At 43.2% G+C, this 24,823-nt stretch overlaps 1 protein-coding gene across 3 annotated transcripts in view; it reads left to right on the top strand.

The window, feature by feature from the left end:
- ANK3 (ankyrin 3) overlaps positions 1–24,823 on the top strand; it is a 719,992-nt gene that overhangs the window by 556,744 nt on the left and 138,425 nt on the right. For all 3 annotated transcript variants that reach the window (XM_067465652.1, XM_067465653.1, XM_067465654.1), the window contains 3 exons: positions 3,546–3,644; positions 24,310–24,408; positions 24,508–24,606. In XM_067465652.1, coding sequence (XP_067321753.1) covers positions 3,546–3,644; positions 24,310–24,408; positions 24,508–24,606 — 297 coding nt within the window. The remainder of the gene's footprint in view (positions 1–3,545; positions 3,645–24,309; positions 24,409–24,507; positions 24,607–24,823) is intronic.

Genomic DNA, 24,823 nt, shown 5'->3' with positions numbered 1-24,823 from the left:
GTTGGAACATTGGTCCTGCCCAAGGGACTGTCCTCTTCCTGGCCCATAACTTCGCCCTCTGCTTCGCCCTCTGCTTTGCCCTCTGCTTTGTCTTATTTCTGGGTTCCACTCCCTCAGTGCTGCAGCCAAGCAAACGGCTTGAGCTCTCATCTGCCTCTGTTTATCCCTCTTCTCTTCCTGATCTCTATTTGCCATGACTCTATTAGCAATGTCAAGTAATTGAGACATGTTCATTCCAGCAAACCCATCCAATTTCTGTAGCTTTCTTCTAATATCTGGGGCGCTTTGTTCTACAAAAGTTGCATTCACCATGTTTCTATTGGCTTCCTCTGCGGGGTTGAAAGGCGTGTATTGTCTGTAGGCACTTAACAGCCTTTCCAGGTAGGCGCCTGGGCTTTCATCGGCACCTTGCTTTATTTCTTTTACTTTAGATAAGTTAGTAGGCTTTTTCCCAGCTTCTGCAAGGCCTTGGATCATTAACTGGCCATACTGACGAATTCGAGTCAATTGGTCTGCTGTATTAGGATCCCATTGTGGATCAGTCTCTGGACAATTCTCCCTCATGTGGTCAGCTAGGTTAACAGCAGCATTTCTCCTAGCCTCAGTCTGCCGCTTCATAGCTGCTAAGACCCTTTTACGTTCCTCCGTAGTAAGGAGGGACATCATCAACTGCTGACAGTCCTGCCATGTAGGGTCATGTGTATTGACAATATTAGTGAAAACATCTGTCATTGGTCCTGGATCTGTAGAGAAGGGGGTGGTGTGTGTTTTCCAATTGAAAAGATCTGAGCTGGTAAATGGCACATGCGTAAAAGCTGGCCGGAACTGAGGCACTTGTTGTCCACCTTCAACTTGGGTCCCTATGAATTCCCTCACTTGACGAAGGGGCATTACTGTAGCCAATTTCTTGTTTGCCTTGTCCATATTCCTTAAGTTATGGTCATGGCCTTTTGCTGTTTTCAGTGGTGCCTTTGCCTGTAGGGATTCTTTTTCAGGGGATGGAGTTGAAGAAGACTCAGTCATGGTAGAGTCTGTGTCTTCATCTAAATCTTCAGGGAGATCTGGGTACAGTTGTGCTGGGGCCATAGGTTGCGTTGGAGGGCTTACTGCTGCTGGATCAAGGGCTGGAATTGCAGGGGCCTGGGGGGCTATGAGCTCCCCAGTTGAATAAGGAGGAGGTGCATTTATTTCCTCCTCAACAGGGCATGGCAGAATAGGAGCTTTAGTTTTCTGTGCTAGGAGAGTTTTGCAATGTGCTAAAGCACAAGGCTTCAGCCATTCTGGCATTTGGCGCACCACATCTCCCCAAGCTAGAATATAGGGGACATGTGTGGGATAACTTCCCTCAAAAGGATTTGCTCCTCTTGCTCTATCATAGACACTAGCAATGATTTGTTGATCAAGAGTGCCCTCTTCTGGCCAACCTACGCTAAATTTAACCCATTCCTTCTGACATAAGGTTTGCAATCTACTGGGCCTTAGTGGTTCTCCATAGTCTAGCTTTCCAAAGCTTTTGTCAAAGTGTGCTAACATGAGCTCTAAAGGAGTTTTAGGCTTGCTGCTAACAGACCCTCCCATGTTCAGACAAATGGACAACTAATACACAAAAAAAAGGAAAAAGGTACGGGATCTGTCCACGCGTTTGCGCCCGTCCCCTGACTCCGTCAGTCGCCCGACAAAGAGAACTGCAAGGGATTCCTTTAGAAGGAACGCCAACCCCAGAGGGGCGGACACGGACCACACTTCCCTTCGCTCACCAGTCTGGGATTCTGCGATCCCCTGTGACCAGCCTCTTGGCCCTTTCATACACCATTCACTCACACATGCATCCACCACAAGGTACTTATCTCCCCAACCCCTTTCCTTATTTCTCTAGGCAGTCGGTTTCCCTTTTCTGGTACACAAAGCAAACACAAACCCCAAAAAAGTCTACTAGGGACTGCCTTTTTCCAGGTTAATTACTCCTGGAGCCTTCAGCAAAATGCTAAGGCTTTTCCTGACGTCTACACTTTCCTAAAATGTCATGGTGCAATTCATACTCGCCTGATCCGTGGTTTTCGCAGCCTCTTAGGTGAAAGGATGGAATTTCGTCAGAAGCAGCAGTCTGTCTTCACCTTCCCGAGGGCTCCCTCCAATGCCGGCCGGTGAGAGTGCTGTCGAAATGATGCAGCCAGCCTGCTGCCTCGGAGGAATCTTCCAGGCCTCCCAAAAGGCCTCTGTCTTTAATCTTTTTCCCTACAAACCTCTCTCAAAAGCCTCCTGGCTGGCTCGCCAGAAAATGTAATGGACGAGAGATGGTTTGAGGAACAAAGACAAAGAGAGATCCAGAGTACTGGAAAGCACGCTTTATTCTCGGTTGGCGCCAACCGGATATAGACCCCCTGGTAGCCCAGGAAAGAAGGGTCCCGAACAAAGGAAATGCCGAGTTTAAATACACTTTTTGAAAATAAGTATTCATGCATCATAGAAACATCACAATGTGCGTCACAAACATCTACTCTTTCACTGACTTCAAAGGCATATTTTGGAAATCAACAAGTTGTCAATCCTCATTAATTTACTATCTAAAGAGTGACTGTTAATGTACTCCCAGCGCCAGGATGTCTCCGGACCTGCTCCATCCATCTTGAGATAACATTCCTGAGACCCCCTAATGGACACTTCATTAGTCAATTTTACGATAAGGTACCAGGCACCTCTTAATGGATGATAAGGTGCCTGGTGCCTGGTATGTATCTTATCTTATGGTCTTAGAAGTGTCAGGCACCACATTCCTTTCCTGGGGCTGGCCTCTTATTTTGCAGCTTTTGAGAAGTCAAGTGAACTAGCTATGCATGCATACATTTCTCTTATATATTTTCTAACTCCTATTTCTAATATGGTTATATCAAATATATTTTCCAATATGTGTATTATGTATTTTCATCAAGCCTTCATCAAACCCAGCGCCACTTTCCCTAATTGGATTAGTCTCCTACATATCAAATTAATGACTGGAAGAAATGAATTTTGAAATATTAACACTAGTTAAGAAAAGTGACATAGTGTTCATAGTGCACATAAGTAACATTTCCTTTTAGGAACAATTGGCTTGCCAACATGTTTTCTACTTGTTGGTTAGTGTTGCATGTAATTGGACATACTTAAAGAGTATTCAGATGAAAGAGTGTTCAGGATGAGATCATAACCCTCACTTTGCACTGGAGGTCAACCTTAAGGAAATCATAGGGAGTAGGGAGCAAGCTTGTTTTCTGCTGCCTTGGAGACTAGGACGCGGAACAATGGCTTCAAACTTCAAGATTCCATCTGAACATGAGGAAGAACTTCCTGACTGTGAGAACCATTCAGCAGTGGAACTCTCTGCCCCAGAGTGTGGTAGAGGCTCCTTCTTTGGAAGGTTTTAAACAGAGGCTGGATGGCCATGTGTCAGGGGTGCTTTGAATACAATATTCCTGCTTCTTGGCAGGGGGTTGGACTGGATGGCCCATGAGGTCTCTTCCAACTCTATGATTCTATTATTCTAATTTGTGGTTTCTCCTTTACAGAGTGGGCTGACTCCTCTTCATCTGGCCGCACAAGAGGACCGAGTCAACGTGGCTGAGGTTCTTGTCAACCAGGGGGCTACTGTGGATGCGCAAACCAAGGTACATATTCTTGAAGTATCGTTTTTACATGTTCCCAGAAGAGATGAAAATTGATGTAGCTTGGTATATTTTGGTACTGCTCCATTTTCCGGGTAAAGGCCACCAGGAGGCACCAGAAAGAGAGAAGGATAGTCCGTTTTGCGGGGGGGGGGGGGGGGGGGGGAGTTGAAGGAGGAAAACCAGTTTATTTCCCTGTTTATTCCCCCTCCCCACTTCCCATTTCATAAATAAGGTTTGTTTCATGACAGGGACATGGGAGGGGGGAATAACAGGAAAACAGGGGGTAATGGTTTTCCTTCTACAACTAAAATGGTCTATCCTTCTCTCTCTAGTGCCCCCTTGTGGCCTCCACCCAGATTATTTATTTGTCGTGTCAGGGCAACCAGTCAATTATATTACATTTCTAACAGAACAAAGCAAACAAACAGACAAAATACAAAATTTGTGCGTTTGGTAGTTGATTAAATGTCCTTTGACCAGTATCTGGCCACTTGGAGTGCTTCTGGTGTTGCTGCAAGAAGGTCCTCCATGGTGCATGTGGCAGGGCTCAGGTTGCATTGCAGCAGATGGTCAGTGGTTTGCTCCTCTCCACCCTCGCATGTCGAGGATTCCACTTTGTAGCCCCATTTCTAAAGGTTGGCTCTGCATCTTGTGGTGCCAGAGCGCAGTCTGTTCAGCGCCTTCCAAGTCACCCAGTCCTCTGTATACCCAGGGAGGAGTCTCTCATCTGGTATCACCCACGGATTGAGGTTCTGGGTTTGAGCCTGCCACTTTTGGACTCTCGCTTGCTGAGGTGTTCCAGCGAGTGTCTCTGTGGATCTTAGAAAACTATTTCTAGATTTAAGTCGTTGACGTGCTGGCTGATACCCAAACAGGGGATGAGCTGGAGATGTCTCTGCCTTGGTCCTTTCACTATTGGCTGCTACTTCCCGGCGGATGTCAGGTGGTGCAATACCAGCTAAGCAGTGTAATTTCTCCAGTGGTGTAGGGCACAGACAGCCCGTGATAATGCGGCATGTCTCATTAAGAGCCACATCCACTGTTTTAGCGTGGTGAGATGTGTTCCACACTGGGCATGCATACTCAGCAGCAGAGTAGCATAGATTAAGGGCAGATGTCTTCACTGTATCTGGTTGTGATCCCCAGGTTGTGCCAGTCAGCTTTCGTATGATATTGTTTCTAGCACCCACTTTTTGCTTGATGTTCAGGCAGTGCTTCTTGTAGGTAAGAGCACGGTCCAGAGTGACTCCCAGGTATTTGGGTGCGCTGCAATGCTCCAGTGGGATTCCTTCCCAGGTGATCTTCAGAGCTCGGGATGCTTCTCTGTTCTTGAGATGAAAGGCACATGTCGTGTTTTAGATGGTTTGGGGATCAGCTGGTTTCCCCTGTAATAGGCAGTAAGAGCACCTAGAGCTTCGGAGAGCTTCTGTTCTACCATATCAAAGCTCCCTGCTTGAGCAGTAATGGCATGATCATTGGCATAGATGAAACTCTCTGTCCCTTCTGGCAGTGGCTGGTCGTTTGTGTAGATGTTGAACATGGATGGGACAAGCACACTTCCCTGAGGCAGGCCGTTCTTCTGTTTCCGCCATCTGCTTCTCTGGCCCTGGAACTCCACCCAGATAATGCAGCAGTACACATATTTCTTTCTTTATAGCTTTCCCAAAGCTGTTGTGCCAAAATCATCAGAAGTAGCTAAATACAGATATAATCGGACATCCCTATCCACCTACGCAGGGGTTGTTGCTACAGCTACAAAAGTGAGAGAATTAATCCGACTTGCTCTACTGCTTTTTCCATCACCCTCTATTAACATGGAAGGTGACTTTCTGAAGGGGAGAGTCTCTCTGGACAAAGGTTCCCTCCAGACTTGGGATCCCTTGAAAAACTACCTTCCCTGCATAGAAGGAAATGGAAATGGACTATCATGCTCACCCTCGCCACACATTAGTTCTGTTGTTGTGCTGTTGTAATCTGGCTACCAGTATTAAAAAACTCTAAAATTACAATAGCACAACAGAGAGGAAACAAACAAGGACATCTAATCACCTCTCAACAAAAGTTTGCTCTAGGCAATGTCAGGCCATTATATGCTAATCAAGGTGATCAGTTGAAACATTCACACCTAGCTCTAGCAGACAAGAGTCCTTTGTCTCACCCTGGTCATTCCACAGATATATAAACCCTTTTCCCTAGTTCCAACAGACCTCACTACCTCTGAGGATGCTTGCCATAGATGCAGGCAAAACGTCAGGAGAGAATGCCTCTAGACCATGGCCATATAGTCCAAAAAAACCTACAACAACCCAGTGATTCTGGCCATGAAAGCCTTCGACAATACAATTTGTATTCAATGTCAAAATTAACTGGTTGATTGACTAAGGTGGAAAGGCATGTACACATCAAAAATATTGTAACCTGATTATATCTGCCACGATTTGCTTTTCTCTTACGTACCATAACCAAAATAAACAGTTTTATTTTCAAAAAAGATAAAAAAAAACCTAAGTGCAATTGTTGCAAAAGTAAGTCCTGAACTTTGAAGATTCTCATAATCCAGGATTCTTGCTGGGATTTCCTGACACTCACAGAACATATTTTTTGAATATCTTTTGCATTTCTACTATTTTAGCTACCCAAAATGTTGGGGCAACTTGATTGTCTTTTCCCAAGGCAGACCTGGAGTGAGATGCTGATACCTGACTCTTGGTGGGACAAGATATCTCACTTCATTCCTCATTCACGCATGAGGAAGGAACCATGTTCTTCTTCTCGGGTGCTCAATTGCTGGCCAACCTGGCTATTATAATACATCAGTACATGTGTGGTCTCACAGGCCTACTGTTTAGAGAAGGATCATGGCTCTTTCCCTGCATTTAAGGATACAACATTGCTGACTCTGTCTTGCTTGATGCTATAATTAAAGGTCTGTCAGCCTCTTGGCTATGGCATTTTAGGGGAGGGGGAGCATGTCACAGTAATAATTACCTGCCAGTATCCTCTTATCAAAGGTTAGGCAACAGATTATTGACTCATAAAACTTGGGGACATTGCTATTAGCCTGCAGAGGCAAAATCTATAGATAGGAAAAGAAGGAGACAGAGGAGAGAGGCGGGGAGAGAAAAGGAGATAATGAAACAGGGAGGGGAGGATAACAAGAGAGTGGTTATGAATAGCATAACTATTCTTTCTACTTTCAGGTTTGGCCATAAATAAGCTCGTATTTTTCCTGTAGGGAAATGGAACTCTCTCAAATCAATCCTCCCCTATTCTAGAGATCAACATTTCATTGGTTGTTGTAGGGCTATATGGCCATGGTCTAGAGCCAATTTCTCCTGATGTTTCGCCTGCATCTATGGCATCCTCAGAGGTAGTGAGGTCTGTTGGAAGTAGGAAAATCGGCTTATATATCTGTGGAATGACCAGGGTGGGACAAAGGACTTTTGTCTGCTGGAGCTAGGTGTGAATGTTTCAACTGACCACCTTGATTAGCCTTTAATGGCTTGGAAGTGCCTGGGGGGAATCTTTTGTTGAGAGGTGATTTGATGTGCCTGATGGTTTACTCTCTGTTGTTTTTCTGTTGTAATTTTTGAGTTTTTTAATACTGGTAGCCAGATTTTGTTCATTTTCATGGTTTCTTCCTTTCTGTTGAAATTGCCCACATGAAATTGTCCCACTTCCAAGACAGTGCTCTCTGGGTGTAGGTGTACCACAACTCTCAAACTCAATGTCAATGGCCACCAAACCCTTCTAGTATTTTCTGTTGGTCATGGGAGTTCTGTGTGCCACGTTTGGTGGAGTTCAGAATGCTCTTTGATTGTAGCTGTTCATTCATTCAGTCGTCTCCGACTCTTCGTGACCTCATGGACCAGTCCACGCCAGAGCTCCCTGTCGGCCGTCACCACCCCCAGCTCCTTCAAGGTCAGTCCAGTCACTTCAAGGATGCCATCCATCCATCTTGTCCTTGGTCGGCCCCTCTTCCTTTTGCCTTCCACTTTCCCCAGCATAATTGTCGAATTTCTTATTAATTATGAAGGCTACTCCATTTCTTCGATGTTCCTCTTGTCCGCAGTAGTAGATCTGGTGGTCATCTGATGTGAAGTGGCCCATTCCAGTCCATTTCAGTTCGCTGACCCCCAGAATGTCTACCTTTAGTCTTGACATCTCACCAATAACAACATCCAATTTGCGCTGGCTCATAGATCTTACATTCCAGGTTCCTATGGTGTGTTGATCTTTAGAGCATCGGATTCGTCGTTCGCCTCCAGTACCGTCGGCCGCTAGCCTTCCTTTCGGCTTTGAGCTAGCTGCGTCATCACATCTGGGGCTAGTTGAACTTATCCTCTGCTCCTCCCCAGTAGCATTTTGGCCATCTTCCAACCTGGGAGTCCCATCTTCCAATGGCATACCGACATATCTCTGGTTGTACTGGTCCATTTAGTTTTTAGGTGAACTCTAAATCCCAGCAACTACAACTCCCAAATGACAAACTCAGTTTTTTTTAGTGATGGTCACTCCTTGGGTTAGTAGGTGCCTTGTGGCCAAATTTGGTGTCCATTCGTCCAGTGGTTTTTGAGTTATGTTAATCCTACAAACGAACATTACATTTTTATTTATATAGATTTAATTAGTATATTTGTATACCTCCTTTCTCAGCCCACGGGCAATTCAAGGCAGTTTACAGAGCCAAAATTCAGTGCCCAGAAACATCATAAGACATTTAAAACAATAGCATAAAAATACAATCATAACAAGGTCAATAAAACATAGATAATTAACGTCTCCTAGTTAAAATCAAGATCCAATCTCATCATCCAATCGTTCCATATTCGTATGTCTGTTACACTGCCTTTTCAAAACACTTGCTCAAACAGCAAGGTTTTCACTTTCCTCCGGAATGCTAAAAGAGAGGGGGCTGATCTAATGTCTCTAGGAAGGGCGTTCCATTGCCCAGGGGCCACCACTGAGAAGGCCCTGTCTCGCGTCCCCGCCAAACGTATTTGTGATGCAGGCAGGATCGAGAGCAGGGCTTCCCCAGGTGATCTTAACATCCTAGCTGCTTCATAGGAGGAGATGAGTTCATTAATGCATTCATTAATACTATTATTAATGTCTCCTGTAAACCATTTTTGAAACTTCATGAAATTAAAAGTGCAAAAGGAAAACTCTTTATGCTTATTAAAGTGCTCATATGGGCTTCATTGCTTGGCAGTCACAGCCAAACCAGCTTAAGGATCAGCCATGAAGGAAAAGAGACACAATATCTCCACTTGTTTTGATGTTGTAATATCTTTTCAAAAGGGAGGACATGGCTGCAGTGTATTCAGCTATTTTTATTGCATACTTTTTGTATTTATTTTTCCATAGACTTTTGGAACTGTTTACTGGGGATGGTGTATAACTGAAACTATGCATATTTAAAGCCTTTTCCTAGAGCCATATCTATGCTGTCAATTTGACATTTGTGCTGAGAAGACTTTGCCCGGAAACTGCATAGTTGGCACTCAGGGGGATGACACTAAAATATTTCCTATGTCTGCAACACAGACTTATGGGTGGAAAAATATAGTGATACATCATAGAATCATGGAATCATAGAATCAAAGAGTTGGAAGAGACCTCATGGGCCATCCAATCCAACCCCATCACTTCATCCAGCCTCTGTTTAAACGCTTCCAAAGAAGGAACCTCCACCACACTCTGGGGCAGAGAGTTCCACTGCTGAACGGCTCTCACAGTCAGGAAGTTCTTCCTCATGTTCAGATGGAATCTCCTTTCTTGTAGTTTGAAGCCATTGTTTTGCGTCCTAGTCTCCAGGGAAGCAAAAAACAAGCTTGCTCCCTCCTCCCTGTGGCTTCCTCTCACATATTTATACATGGCTATCATATCTCCTCTCATCCTTCTCTTCTTCAGGCTAAACATGCCCATCTCCTTAAACCGCTCCTCATAGGCCTTGCTCTCCAGACCCTTGATCATTTTAGTTGCCCTCCTGTGGACACATTCCAGCTTGTCAATATCTCTCTTGAATTGTGGTGCCCAGAATTGGACACAATATTCCAGGTGTGGTCTAACCAAAGCGGAATAGAGGGGTAGCATTACTTCCCTAGATCTAGACACTATGCTCCTATTGATGCAGGCCAAAATCCCATTGGCTTTTTTTGCCGACACATCACATTGTTGGCTCATGTTTAACTTGTTGTCCACGAGGACTCCAAGATCTTTTTTGCACACGTACTGCTCTCAAGCCAGGCATTGTCCGCCATTCTGTATCCTTGCATTTTGTTTTTTTCTGCCAAAGTGGAGTATCTTGCATTTGTCCCTGTTGAACTTCATTTTGTTAGTTTTGGCCCATCTCTCTAATCTGTCAAGATCATTTTGAATTCTGCTCCTGTCCTCTGGAGTATTGGCTATCCCTCCCAATTTGGTGTCGTCTGCAAACTTGACGATCATGCCTTCTAGCCCTTCATCTAAGTCATTAATAAAGATGAAGTGGAGAACCCTGTGGCACTCCACTCGTCACTTCTTTCCAGGATGAAGAGGAAGCATTGGTGAGCACCCTCTGGGTTCGTCCATTTAACCAATTACAGATCCACCTCACCGTAGTTTTGCCTAGTCCACATTGGACTAGTTTCCTTGCCAGAAGGTCATGGGGGACCTTATTATTATTATTATTATTATTATTATTATTATTATTATTATTAACTTTAGGTTCTTGTGGGTTTTTTCGGGCTATAGGGACATGTTCTAGAGGCATTTCTCCTGACGTTTCGCCTGCATCTATGGCAAGCATCCTCAGAGGTAGTGAGGTCTGTCCTAACCTCACTACCTCTGAGGATGCTTGCCATAGATGCAGGCAAAACGTCAGGAGAAATGCCTCTAGAACATGGCCCTATAGCCCGAAAAAACCCACAAGAACTAGTGATTCCAGCCATGAAAGCCTTCGACAATACATTATTAACTTTATTTGTACCCCGCTAACATCTCCTGAAGGACTCAATGCGGCTTACAAAGACCAAGGCCTTACTGAAATCCAGGTACGCTACATCCACGGCATGTGTACAGGGAAAAAAATCTTCTAGTTGGCATCCTTCCCCATAATCTTCATAGGATGCACATCTGAAATTAAGACTAGATGGAGGTGACTGCCAGTGAGAAAGAGCTTTACTCCAAAGAACACTGTTTAATTGGGAGGTTATGCATATCATGTTTACTTCGACTAATCAAGCAGACAGTTTGGGAATTAGCTTTTTATCTTACTGTTTCAGCATGGCATAACGATTGCAGACGTAGACCTCTGGTATGGTTAGCTTTTTCTTCATCATGGAATAGGCTGTCTTGTCATGACAGATCAATTTTTGTTGTCTAGATTACTCTTATTCATTGTGCAGGACATTGTTTCTGATGTAATATGACACAAGATGGTTATGAGAAATGGAAAGCTTAATGGCATGCCTTCTAGAGTCGCCCGGTGGCTATCTTAGTATATCTGTTCCAGAGAGGTCAAAGTTGAGACCAGGAATGTATTGCTTTACTCTCAGGATGGCAGGTGCCTTTTTTGCCTTTGGGCAGGCATGCTGAATCTATCAGGGAGAGAGATTTATTATTTATTAACTTACTTTATTTCTATACCGCTTTTCTCAGCCCTCAGGCGACTCAAAGCGATTAACAACATCGATACAAAACATCACGAGACAAGTATAGGGCAATTAAAAACAATTGTAACATAAATAATTAAACATCAGAATAACAATCATTAGTGCCTCAACAGTAAAATCAGAATCCAGTCTCATCATCCATTATTCCGTATTCCTATGTTCTATTACACTGTTTAATCAAATGCTTGTTCAAACAACCAGGTCTTCACTTTCCTCCGAAACACCAGCAGAGAGGGGGCCGATCTGATATCTGCAGGCAGGGCGTTCCACAGCCAAGGGGCCATCACTGAGAAGGCCCTGTCTCTCGTCCCCGCCAAGCACACCTGCGATGCAGGCGGGACAGAGAGCAGGGCCTCCCCAGATGATCATAGTGTCCTAGTTGGTTCATAGGAGGAGATGCATTCGGAGAGGTAAGTAGGGCCAGAACCGTTTAGGGCTTTATAGGCTAACGCCAGCACTTTAAATTATGCCTGGTAGCAAACTGGCAGCCAGTGGAGCTGGCACAACAGAGGAGTAGTATGCTCCCTGAGTGCCGCTCCTGTTAGCAACCTGGCTGCCGAACGCTGGACCATTTGAAGCTTCCGAGCAGTCTTCAAAGGCAACCCCACGTAGAGAGCATTGCAGTAGTCTATACGGGATGTAACCAGAGCGTGGACTACCGTGGTCAAGTCAGACTTCCCAAGACTACCCCTCTATTCTGCTCTGCTTAGACCACACCTGGAATATTGTGTCCAATTCTGGGCACCGCAATTCAAGAGAGATATTGACAAGCTGGAATGTGTCCAGAGGAGGGTGACTAAAATGATCAAGGGTCTGGAGAACAAGCCCTATGAGGAGCGGCTTAAGGAGCTGGGCATGTTTATCTTGAAGAAGAGAAGGCTGAGAGGAGATATGATAGCCATGTATAAATATGTGAGAGGAAGCCACAGGGAGGAGGGAGCAAGCTTGTTTTCTGCTTCTTTGGAGACTAGGACGCGGAACAGTGGCTTCAAACTACAAGAGAGGAGATTCCATCTGAACATGAGGAAGAACTTCCTGACTGTGAGAGCCGTTCAGCAGTGGAACTCGCTGCCCCGGAGTGTGGTGGAGGCGCCTTCTTTGGAAGCTTTTAAACAGGGGCTGGATGGCCATCTGTCAGGGGTGATTTGAATGCAATATTCCTGCTTCTTGGCAGGGGGTTGGACTGGATGGCCCATGAGGTCTCTTCCAACTCTTTGATTCTATGATTCTAAGGGACGGGCCCAGCTGGCGCACAAGTTTTAACTGTGCAAATGCTCCCCTGGTCACTGCTGAAACCTGGGGTTCCAGGCTCAGCGACGAGATGGAGTTGTGTCATCAGTCTACTGCACTACACTGAGCCCACACTGCTCTTATCTTCAGACAACTATTCCCCAAATTTCTGATGGCTGGTGTGCAGATGGCTCGATTATCCTAAATGGAGAGAGTGGAAATTGCCTCCCCGTTAGGGGAATACACCCTACTGTTTCTCTGTGTGAGTTCCTCTTGTGTGTAGCGTCCCTTTGGGAGCAGGCAACATAATGTTTCAGTAGCAGAAATGACTTGAAGGCACACAACAGCAACAACAAAACAGAATGATAAAATGACTCATCTGCAGTTGAAGTGGTGTTACACAGAATTAACTCCCTGCAGTGACTAGAAAGGGAAAACAACCTGGGGATTCAAGAGACCACCCATTAAATGGATGGGTACTTTGGGCTAAAATAATCCATTAATTAATTAATGTGATAAATTACAGTATAGTATGTATGAATGTGAAGCCAGTTAAAAACTCCCACTCAATTGTCTTTTGGTTCGGAAGAAATGCTCCTTTCTCAGCCATGGCCTTATGCAATCTTGAAATCCACTGGATCTGACAGCTTGAATATTTAGAGGAGATAATGCAGAAGCAGCCTGTTGGCAAAAACAGCCCAAGTTGTCTCTTGGAGCAACAGTGCTTTTAGGGACATCTTGCAATATTTCAAGAGATGCCATGCCTATATTTTGTATCACTCGTGGAGACTGGGTTCTCTCACAGTTGCTTCATATGATTGCTCAGTGAGCTACATGATAATTGGGTTGTTGTAGGTTTTTTCGGGCTATATGGCCATGGTCTAAAGGCATTTTCTCCTGTCGTTTCACCTGCATCTATGGCAAGCATCCTCAGAGGTAGTGAGGTCTGTTGGAACAAGTAAAACGGGTTTATATATCTGTGGAATGACCAGGGTGGGACAAAGGACTCTTGTCTTCTGGAGCTAGGTGTGAATGTTTCAACTGATCACCTTGATTAGCATTTGATTGCCTGGCAGTGTCTGGAGCAATCTTTTGTTGAGAGGTGATTAGATGTCCTTGTTTGTTTCCTCTCTGTTGTTGTGCTGTTGTAATTTTATTTATTTATTTAGCAATTTTGTATACCGGTCTTCTCTCCTCTGTCGAGGGACTCGGGCCAGTTTCCAACAGTAATATCACAAACAGTCATTAAAAACATCATATAGCATATTAAATTAAACCGTTAAAATAGCAAAATGCAATCACATAATTACAATGGTCAGTCGTCATAGTAAATTCGTTGTTCGTCATTCATCGTCAACCATCCATATCACAGAATATTGACTCACTCATCGAAAGCCAAACTCCACAGCCAGGTTTTCACCCGTTTCCTGAACGTCAAGATGGAAGGGGCAGTTCTGATCTCCAGTGGGAGAGAGTTCCAGAGCCGAGGCGCCACCACCGAGAAGGCCCTGTCCCTCGTCCCCACCAGACGCGCCTGTGAGGCCGGTGGGACTGAGAGCAGGGCCCCTCCAGACAATCTTAACAATCTAGATGGTTCATAGGGGAGAATACGTTCGGACAGGTAAACTGGGCCGGAGTCGTTTAGGGTTTTAGAGTTTTTTCATGCTGGTAGCCAGATTTTGTTCATTTCATGGTTTCCTCCTTTCTGTTGAAATTGTCCACATGCTTGTGGATTTCAATGGCTTCTCTGTGTAGTCTGACATGGTGGTTGTGAGAGTGGTCCAGCATTTCTGTGTTCTCTCTGGTTCAGCATTTCTGTTTCTGCAGGAGTCTACCGTATACCATGGGGACAAGTCTACATAGGGACCACCAAACGCAGCATTGCCCAAACACAAATCAAGGAACATGAAAGGCACTGCAGACTACTTCAACCAGAGTAGTCAGCCATAGCAGAGCACCTGATGAACCAACCTGGACACAGCATATTATTTGAGAACACAGAAATGCTGGACCACTCCACTTCTGAGTCTCTAGCTTGTAGAGTTTATCAACAGGTGTAGGTTTAAGACAGCCTGTGATTATTCTACATGTTTCATTCAATGCTATGTTCACCTGCTTTGCATGGGCAGACTTATGCCAAACGGGGCAGGCATACTCAGCAGTTGAGTAAGACAAGGCTAGGGCTGATGTTCTTACTAATTTTGGGTCTGCACTCCATGTGCTGCAGTAAGTTTCCGCAGGATGTTATTGCGTGCAGCTACTTTGTGCTTGGTGTTCAAGCAGTGTTTCCTACATGCTAGTGTTCGATCTAAGGTGACACTTAGATATTTAGGATGGACACAGTGTTCAAGCTCTTGACCTTCCAGAGTGACTTTCAATTTCCTGTTGGCTTCACAGTTGTGTAGGTGGAAAGCACACACTTGTGTCTTGGCAGGGTTAGGCTTCAGTTGGTTATCTTGGAAGTAGCTGGAGAGATCTTTCAAGGCATTAGTAAGTTATTTTAACTTTTTCAAAGTCTTTTGCTTGTGTTGTTAGGCCACGGTCATCAGCATGTATAAAGAGCATATATATGTTCTGTTGAAAACTAGAGACACTTTAGCATATATGCAAATGTTTTCTCTAAACTTGAACTGTTTCACACTAAGTTATATTCAACTAACCGTCCCCTGCCACGCGTTGCTGTGGCCCAGTCTGTTGATCTGGAAAATAAAATAACGAGAAAGCGTTGGTTTCTAATATATGTAATTTCTTTATGTTTGTGGGTTTCTTGCTGCTTCTTTGTCAGTGTTGATATGGAGTTTGTCTGATTTGCCCACCCTGGAACATGCAACATATAATTGTCCTTCTTCAGGAGTCCCTTTCAAATCTATGATACTGTGTGTGTGTGTGTGTGTGTGTGTGTGAATCATATAGAATCATAGAATCAAAGAGTTGGAAGAGACCTCATAGGCCATCCAGTCCAACCCCCTGCCAAGAAGCAGGAATATTGCTTTCAAATCACCCCTGACAGATGGCCATCCAGCCTCTGTTTAAAAGCTTCTATCTATATCTATGGCTGGATGGCTCTTTGTCGGGAGGGCTTTGATTACGTTTTCTTGCCCTGGTGAAGGGAGTTGGACTGGATGGCCTTGAGTATTTTCTATTATTCATGGGGGTTCTGTGTGGGAAGTTTGCCCCGATTCTGTCGTTTGTGGGGTTCAGCATGCTCTTTGATTGTAGGTGAACTGTGAAACCCAGTGATTACAACTCCCAAATGTGTTCATATCTGTGTTCATATTTGGGCGTATTGAGTTCTTGTGCCAAGTTTGGTCCAGATCCATCATTGTTTGAGTCCACAGCGCTCTCTAGATGTAGGTGAACTACAACTCCCAAACTCAAGGTCAATGCCCACCAAACCCTTCCAATATTTTCTGCTGGTCATGGGAGTAATGTGTACCACATTTGGTTCAATTCCATCGTTGATGGAGTTCAGAATGCTCTTTGATTATAGGTGAACTATAAATTACAGCAACTACAACTCCCAAATGACAAAATCATAATTTTTGGAGTGATGGTCACTCCTTGTGTAGGGAGACATTATGTTGCCAAATTTGGTGTGATTTCGTTCATTGGTTCTTTTGTTTTTAAGGTACTCATTATGCACAGAGCATTTATTTATATATAGAAGAAGATAAGTGCCTGTGTGTCAAGAGATTAACCATTTTATTGTTACTGTAAGTGCTATTCATTTCTATATTTAAGGAGCCCCCGGTGGCGCAGTGGGTTAAACCCCTGTGCTAGCAGGACTGAAGACTGACAGGTCGCCGGTTCAAATCTGGGGAGAGGCAGATGAGCTCCCTCTATCAGCTCCAGCTCTTCTTGCGGGGACATGAGAGAAGCCTCCCACAAGGATGATAAACATCAAATCATCTGGGCGTCCCCTGGGCAACGTCCTTGCAGACGGCCAATTCTCTCACACCAGAAGTGACTTTCAGTTTCTCAGGTCGCTCCTGACACGACAAAAAAAAATCTATATTTAACACACTTAGGTACAGGAAAATATCAAATTACACTGACACTCTTGTGAACAATTCCCTTCATGCATTCCCAGCTTGACTCTATTAAGTAAGCATGTTTCTAACGAAAGGGGAGATCATGTTATCTTCATGCAGGCTGATGAACAGGAAATGATAATGGCCTTTAAGTATAATCAGATTGTGACTATTACTCTTCGACCTTGGGGATAGCTAAACTTTTTTTCTAAAACAACTAACAGTTGAATTATATTAAGAAAAACAAAAGCCTGGAACATGGAAGTGTTAGCTGCTATCATTATTGTAACTTAGTTTAAATTAGCCCCATTATTCTCGCAAAAATCGATGTGCACATTATTTTCCTATATTAACAATGCTACCTGTCAGGGGAAAATAATAAGGGCAAGCAAACTGCCATTCTTAGTGGCTTCCTCAATACTCTGCTCCCATTGGAAGACGACCATGGCAGATCTGCCAAATAATCACCCAGATCAGAATTTCTAAGACTCAACTCCTATTACAAGGCTCAACTGTTTGGGCCTTAGGGTTAAGAAAATGGAGAAGGAAGAATGCTTTAAAGTGATAGCATTACATTCTTTTATGTGTGGGGATGCCAGGGCTTTCTACCCTCAAAAGCTCATTTTTATAGTATGTACATAAAACCAAACCCTGTATCCATACCTGATACATTCCTGACCTTACTGTGGAATCAGAAAACTGTGGATAATAGTAAACCCTATTTAAATTAATGGTCTCTCCCGCAAGTTACCATAACATTGCTTGGAGGATTTAGAAAATATCTAGAGAGTACATACTTTGTCAGATGTGGGTAGGTGAAACCATAGTTACTTCTCCCATGGGCATGGAGGCCATACTGTATTGTGGTAGAAGTGAGAATGATGCAGCAGTGAACAAACGGATCATTAGTACAGGTCCTCCGGAAATAGTAGTTGTACCTCTGTATTAGTCCTGCAACAGCCTACTTTATCCTTTTTGCAGTGCAAATTAACATAATTGCAATATAGATAGATATCCATGAGCAGTGTTTCTACTATATTATCCTCTAAAGAGGACAATGGTGTGCAACTATAATTCTAGGTTACTGCCATTGAGTCAGGGAATTGCTTGTAGTATTGTACTCAATAGAATGAAATGTATTTATCACTAAGGAGAGGATTATTTAGATTTTAGATTTAGAGCCTTTTATTTAGAGCCTTCTCCTCTGTAGCTGCCCGACTCTGGAACTCATTACCTGGAGAGATCAGGAAAGCCCCTACACTAGAAACGTTAAAAAAGGACCTTAAAACCTGGTTCTTCCGCTGCACTTTTGGCGAGTAGCTGCACAACATAACACTATTGCTCTCCTCAACGCTTCTGTCAAATGGGAAGTTTAGTTTCACAACCCTGTGTGTTTGTATGAGCTCCCTGCAAATAACTTGCTCCTATTTTTTATCTCATTAGAGTTTTTAAACATTTTATCCTGTACATGTGGCCCGCCCACTATTACTGTGACTGTGTTTATTGTAATGTTATTTTGTTATTGTATTCATGTGTTTTTTAATATAATTTTGATGGTGTTACTTGCTGCTTATGTTTTGGTTTTATGTAAGCTGCTCCGAGAACCCATTGGTGAGATGGTGAGATGGTGGCAGGGCATAAATAAAGATTATTATTATTATTATTATTATTAAACCAAATTAAAGATTATATTGGGAAAAGGACAAATTGATGGGTAAGACCGGCCAACGTGCATTTTGGTGCCTGAAATGTTCTATGTATACTTGACCTGCTGATTCCAAAAATGGCACCGGTTTTCTCCATTTTGTACCCCTCCTTGAGCCACAAGGAGAGGAGGGCAATTAATTATATTGTTGCTGTTGCTGTTTTTATTACTAATGTTATTATTTGGCCTGCCCCATATACTTTTAGACTTCTTCATTAAAAAGCAGCCTTGTACAACTTGGCATCATGTAAATGGGTTGACCTACAAGTCCCATCACCCCAACCATTGTGATTGCACTGACCAGGAGTTGTAGTCCAACACCTCTATGTCAAATGAGTTGGAGAAGTTTCCTATAAAGCAGTGCTTCATAAACTACCTGTGCAGTATATGGACAGATTCCCTTTCCCAATGTTCCAAGAACTTTCAACATATTTGTGCCCACTGACTACAATGAGTTCTTTCTTGGAAACTTGCCACATCCTGGCAACTAATAGTTTGTGGACTGGCACCAGTCCATGGACCACCACAACATGATTCTTTTTCATTTTAAGGTTCTGCATGTTCACCAACCTACTGCTGATAGTTTGCTCTTGGCAAACCCAGCAAAACAACAATGAGATCAAAACTTGACGCACGTGGTCCCTACTGTCACACAGTAGCACCATTGTTGGCAAGTTCCTCCTACACAGCCAGGACTGGCAGGGCCAGTTTTTCGTCTTCTTTCTGCTGCTAAACAGGATTGTTCTTACTGGAAAAAGAGAAAGAGAGACAACAATAGAAGAAGTAGAATGTTGTGCCTATTATTATTATTATTATTATTATTATTAAATTTATTTATAAATTTAGGCATGAGGATTATATTTCTTACTTTCTTTGGGGAACACTGCCAGATAATCCAGGTTATCAAAGCATAAATCCACATTATCCAATTTGAACTGGATTATCTTAGTCTATACTGCCATATAGTGCAGTTCAAAGCAGATAATGTGGATTTTATACAGCTGTGTAGAAAGGGCCCTAAGAAGGCAGAAAACTGCATGAGTCTTGTTTATGATTCTCCCATCTTGTTCTGGGTCTCTGTACTAAAGGAGAGACCGTTGCAATGTAATGCACAGAAAACACATGGAATCCTAGAGTTGGAAGAAACCACAAGGACCATCCAGTCTAATCCCCTGCCCTGCAAGAAAATATAATGAAAGCACTCCAGACAGATGACCATCCAGCTTCTGCTCACAAACCTCTTGTGCCATCGCGCTTGGGGGTATTTTTCTTGGTGAAGGAGGGATGGACGTGGCGTCTTTCACCCAAGGGATTGCTTCTTGCCCTCCTATAGGAAACTGGAACTCTTAAAAACTCAAAACGCTGTAAATAACTCAAAATAAGTTTTATTGATGACAAAGAGTTATTTCTTTAAAGCAATGAGCTGGAAACTTCAGAGGGGTGAAGGAAAATATACGTTACAGTCTCAATTAGTCCTGGGTCCAAGGTGTTTGAAGCTGAGAAGCCTCACCAAGTTTCCTCTTTCCTCAATGGCTGTGAATGCCAGAGCAAACCACAACCCCAGTTCAGATGGCCTATGTTTGAAGACTCAGGATCTTCCTTTGGTGCCAAAAGAACCGGTTTGAAGGCACTTGGGTCTCCTCAATGTTCTCCAGGACGATCTGGACATAAAGCATGAGCCCCAAGGGTAAAAACCCTCAGAACTGGTGCTAAGAGGTAACTTAAATCAGGGTCCTTTAGAGTCAAGTCTCTTCCTCCCGTCCATATGGTAGGAACTCTGATGGCAGAATGAAAAAAAAAGGGAAGCACTCCCCTCCTGCAGGAAGAGGTGGAGCCAAACAGTACTGATTGACAGCTATAAGTAACCAATCCATACAACTATACATAAGCAGGGTAAAAGGAGCAGGATTAAGCATGATACAACAGTTTAAATCTTGCAACTAACAGTTCTATACATAGGTGGTGCCCCTCGCGCCGTCACACCTCTACAGGAAGAAAACAAGGATAGAAAAGGTTGGGCTCTGGACAAAGTGGTTATATATGTAATGATTATATATTATCACATTTTTCCCACTTCACACGCCCCTCTCTCTGGTCATTTCACATCCCAAATCATAGACTTGTTGCCAGAGCTTTGGTGTACTCATTTCAATAGCTGTAAGCAGACACGTTATACTGTATACTGCTAAATAAACAGAGAACTCAATGAGTCCTGGAGCAAATCAAGTCTGAACTCTCCCTAGAAGTCAATATAATAAAACAGAGATTGATGTATGGTGTATCATAAGATTTGACTCATGTCACAACTCACTCCAGACAATTCAGATGGAAAGGAGGAGGCAGATTCCTCAGAATCTGGATAATGAAGGTCTCCTTGAGTTCAAGGATGAAGCAGAGGAGATACACATTCTGAGGTTTCCTGCAACTCCTCAACAGCTCTTGTACTGTAATCACTGGATTCCTAAAGACTTGCTGACTGGAATATAGGACAACTTTGCCCCAAAGACTTGGGAAAGTAGAAAGCAGTATTTATTTATTTATCGTGTCAGGAGCGAACCAAAACAGTTGTATTGCATTAAAAAACAAACAAACAAACAAAACACAAAGTTTGCAGACTTGGTATTCTATTAAATATCCTTTGACAAGTAGCTGGCCACTTGGAGTGCCTCTGGTGTTGCTGCAAGAAGGTCTTCCATTGTGCATGTAGCAGGGCTCAGGTTGCATTGCAGTAAGTGTTCTGTGGTTTGCTCTTCTCCACACTGACTTGTCATGGATTCCACTTTGTAGCCCGATTTGTTAAGTTTGGCTCTGCATCTCGTGGTGCCAGAGCACAGTCTGTTCAGCGCCTTCCAGGTTGCCCAGTTTTCTGTGTGCCCAGGAGGGAGTCTCTCATTTGGTATCAGCCATTGATTGAGGTTCTGGGTTTGAACCTGCCACTTTTGGACTCTCGCTTGCTGAGGTGTTCTAGCAAGTGTCTCTGTAGATCTTAGAAAACTATTTCTTGATTTAAGTTGTTGGTGTGCTGGCTGATACCCATACAGAGGATGGGCCGGAGATGTCACTGCTTTGGTCTTTTCACTATTGGTTGCTACTCCTCGGCAAATATCAGGTGGTGCAATACCGGCTAAACAGTGTAATTTCTCCTGTGGTGTAGGGCGCAGACACCCCATGATAATGCGGCATGTCTCATTAAGAGCCACATCCACTGTTTTAGTGTGGTGAGATATGTTCCACACTGGGCATGCATACTCGGCAGCAGAATAGCATAGCGCAAGGGCAGATGTCTTCACTGTATCTGGTTGTGATCCCCAGGTTGTGCCAGTCAGCTTTCGTATGATATTATTTCTAGCGCCCACTTTTTGCTTGATATTCAGGCAGTGCTTCTTGTAAGTCAGACCAGGGTAACTCCCAGGTGTGCTGCTATGTGCTGCAATGCTCCAGAGGCACTCCAAGTGGCCAGCTACATGTCTGTGTTTTAGATGGATTAAGAATTAGCTAGTTTTCCCTGTAATAGGCAGTGAGAACACCTAGAGCTTCGGAGAGCTTCTGTTCAACTATCTCAAAGCTCCCTGCTTGAGCGGTAATGGTACGATCGTCAGCATAGATGAAGCTCTCTGTCCCTTCTGGCAATTGCTGGTCATTTGTGTAAATGTTGAACATTGATGGAGCAAGCACACTCTCCTGAGGCAGGCCGTTCTTCTGTTTCCGCCATCTGCTTCTTTGGCCCTGGAACTCAACAAAAAAGCTCTTGTTTTGTAGCAGATTTCCTATGAGGCGGCTGAGATGGTAATCCTTTGTGATATTATACATTTTACTCAGGAGGAGATGGTGGTTTACAGTATCATAAGCCACTGACAGGTCTATGAAGACAGCTCCTGTGATCTGCTGCCTTTCAAAGAAAGCAGTAAGAAAATGAGAAGATGTATAGACTTAGTCAGATTCTGGATTAATATACTCAATCAGGGAAGCCACAGACCTGAATCTGCAAAAGCAGGGTTGTTGATTGGTGACTTGCAGGTCTTTTGTTCATAAGGTCATCATATGTCAAGGTTAACAACAAAGGGGCAAGCTATATCCTTTATCCAAATGTGTGTATTAATGAATCCCTCACATTTTTTTCTTGTTTTTTTAAAAAAATTGGGTTGCAAGTCTGTTTTTCTAAACTTTGGTGGCTTTTTTCTTTCAGCTTGTATGACTTAATGAATTGGGTTTTTTTAAAAAAAAAACTTTTTAATGATTTGCACATTGCACTGATTTTTTGATTAGAGACAAGCATAAAAACTGTGTCCAAGTATGTATCCTGCTTCACAGTTGGTGGGGTGTGAAGGTGAAACCAGAATGGTTGCACTCAACCTTAAAAACAGAAACAACAAAGTACAGGATGCACTCTCGCTTTGCTTTATATGCCGTCCATTTCCATTCTGAAAGTCAAATGTCTATTTTTGCAGGAAGGAAGAAGCACCGATTAATAGTATAACCACATCAGAGATCTGTCTCTTCCCTCCATAGTAAAGTATCTCACAAGAAACATTCTTTTTCAACTTTGCACCCTGAGTAGTTTAAGGAGATCCATGTACTTAAACAGGCTTAGCACTTGTAGAAATGGAGTTGTGGGTATAAATGAAGCACACACAAAAATGTTCATCAGTGAGTGGATTCTGTCTTTGGGAGGGTAACTATCATCTACATCTATCAATTTCCTGACACAATTGAAGTAGGTAAAGATTTCCTTTAAAGACAATTGCTTGTCTGATGTTTTAATTGGTTAAAGTGTTTTACTTGTGTGTTTTAATTGTAATTTTGGGCTTGTCCCTTGTATGCCGCCTCGAGTCCCCTAGGGGAGATGGTTGGCGGGATATAAGAATATTATTATTATTATTATTATTATTATTATTATTATTATTGACACAAAAGCATAGTAGGTCACAGCAAACGAGATCTATATGCTGGATTTCGTACCACAAAATCACAAGTCGAACACTTCCCAAGTGTCTAGGACTGTGTGATGTACTTCAAATGATGCGTGCAGATCCAAGTAAGGTGGCCTTTTGCAGTTGTCAGATCGTGATTTTGTCAATGTTATTGTTTCCAAATGCCGGCTGAGATCTTTTGGCACGGCACCCAGTGTGCCAATGACCATTGGGACCACCTGTACTGGTTTATGCCAGAGCCTTTGCAGTTGGATTTTGAGGTCTTGATAGTGCGACTGTCACCTGGTATGGTGACATCAATAATCCAGGCTTTTTTCTTTTCCACAATCATGATGTCTGGCGTGTTGTGTTCCAAAACTTTGTCAGTCTGGATTCGAAAGTCCCACAGTATTTTTGCATGTTCATTTTCCATGGCCTTTGCGGGTTTATGATCCCACCAATTCTTTGCTGCTGGCAGGTGGTACTTGTGACATAAGTGACATTATTATTATTATTATTATTATTATTATTATTATTATTATTATTATTTTCTGTTTTTTCTTTCCCCCAAATTGAGGCTCGAAGTGGCTTACAACAATTTAAAAAATTGATAAAAGGCATGGATAATAATCACACCTAGCCCAACTTACAAAAGCCTTTTGTCTCACCCTGGTCATTCCACAGATATATAAACCCCCTTTTTTCCCAGCTCCAGCAGATCTCACCTCTGAGGAAGCTTGCCATAGATGCAGGCGAAACGTCAGGAGAAATGCCTTTAGAACATGGCCATATAGCCCGAAAAAACCCACAAGAACTGAATAATCAGAGTGCTTTCGTAGTTTCAGCATTGAATTATGACTCTGGAAACCAGAGCCTAATTCCCCGCTCAGCCTTGGAAATCCACTAAGTGATCTTGAGTGAATCAAATACTCTCAGGCCAAAAAACCATGTGTTCTTTGTGGCTGAGAATATATGACTCACCCAAGGCCATTTCATCATAAGTCAAGGATGACTTGAAAACTCACCTCAACTAATAGTTTGTTGCCAAAATGTGAATTATACTGTCATTCTAGACATGTATTCATTCATTAATTCCCCTTCTCCTTTCTCTCTCTCTCTTTTTGTACATTTCAGATGGGATACACCCCCTTACACGTTGGATGCCACTATGGAAACATAAAGATGGTGAATTTCCTAATGCAGCAATTTGCAAAAGTGAATGCCAAGACAAAGGTGAGGTTGTCATCTTTTTCTCATCTATCTCTTTCCTTAGTCTTTCTTTCGGTGTGTGTGTGTAAAACAGAGGCACTATTTGTTTTCTCTGCTGTTTAGAATGGATACACCCCTCTGCATCAAGCAGCCCAGCAAGGGCACACCCATATAATCAACGTCTTACTCCAGAATGGCGCATCACCCAATGAACTCACTGTGGTAAGACAGACGTCTTTTTTGGCCTTCCTTTCCCTGAAATATCTACTTCACTTTCACATTGAATGATTATATTGGTTTTATAGAAGTCCTTTAAGGGGAGGAAATTGTGGGATTGTTATGATAGACTTCACTCATATCCCGATATGCTACATATTTGCAGAAACACTGGTATATAATAAAAGTGATGTGTTTTTTCTAGCTCAATCCCCAATTGAAA

Source organism: Anolis sagrei, chromosome 3, assembly GCF_037176765.1.
Source record: "Anolis sagrei isolate rAnoSag1 chromosome 3, rAnoSag1.mat, whole genome shotgun sequence".
Lineage (NCBI taxonomy): Eukaryota > Metazoa > Chordata > Lepidosauria > Squamata > Dactyloidae > Anolis > Anolis sagrei.
Note: the sequence above shows the minus strand (reverse complement) of the source record. Positions and strands in the feature narration are given on the sequence as shown.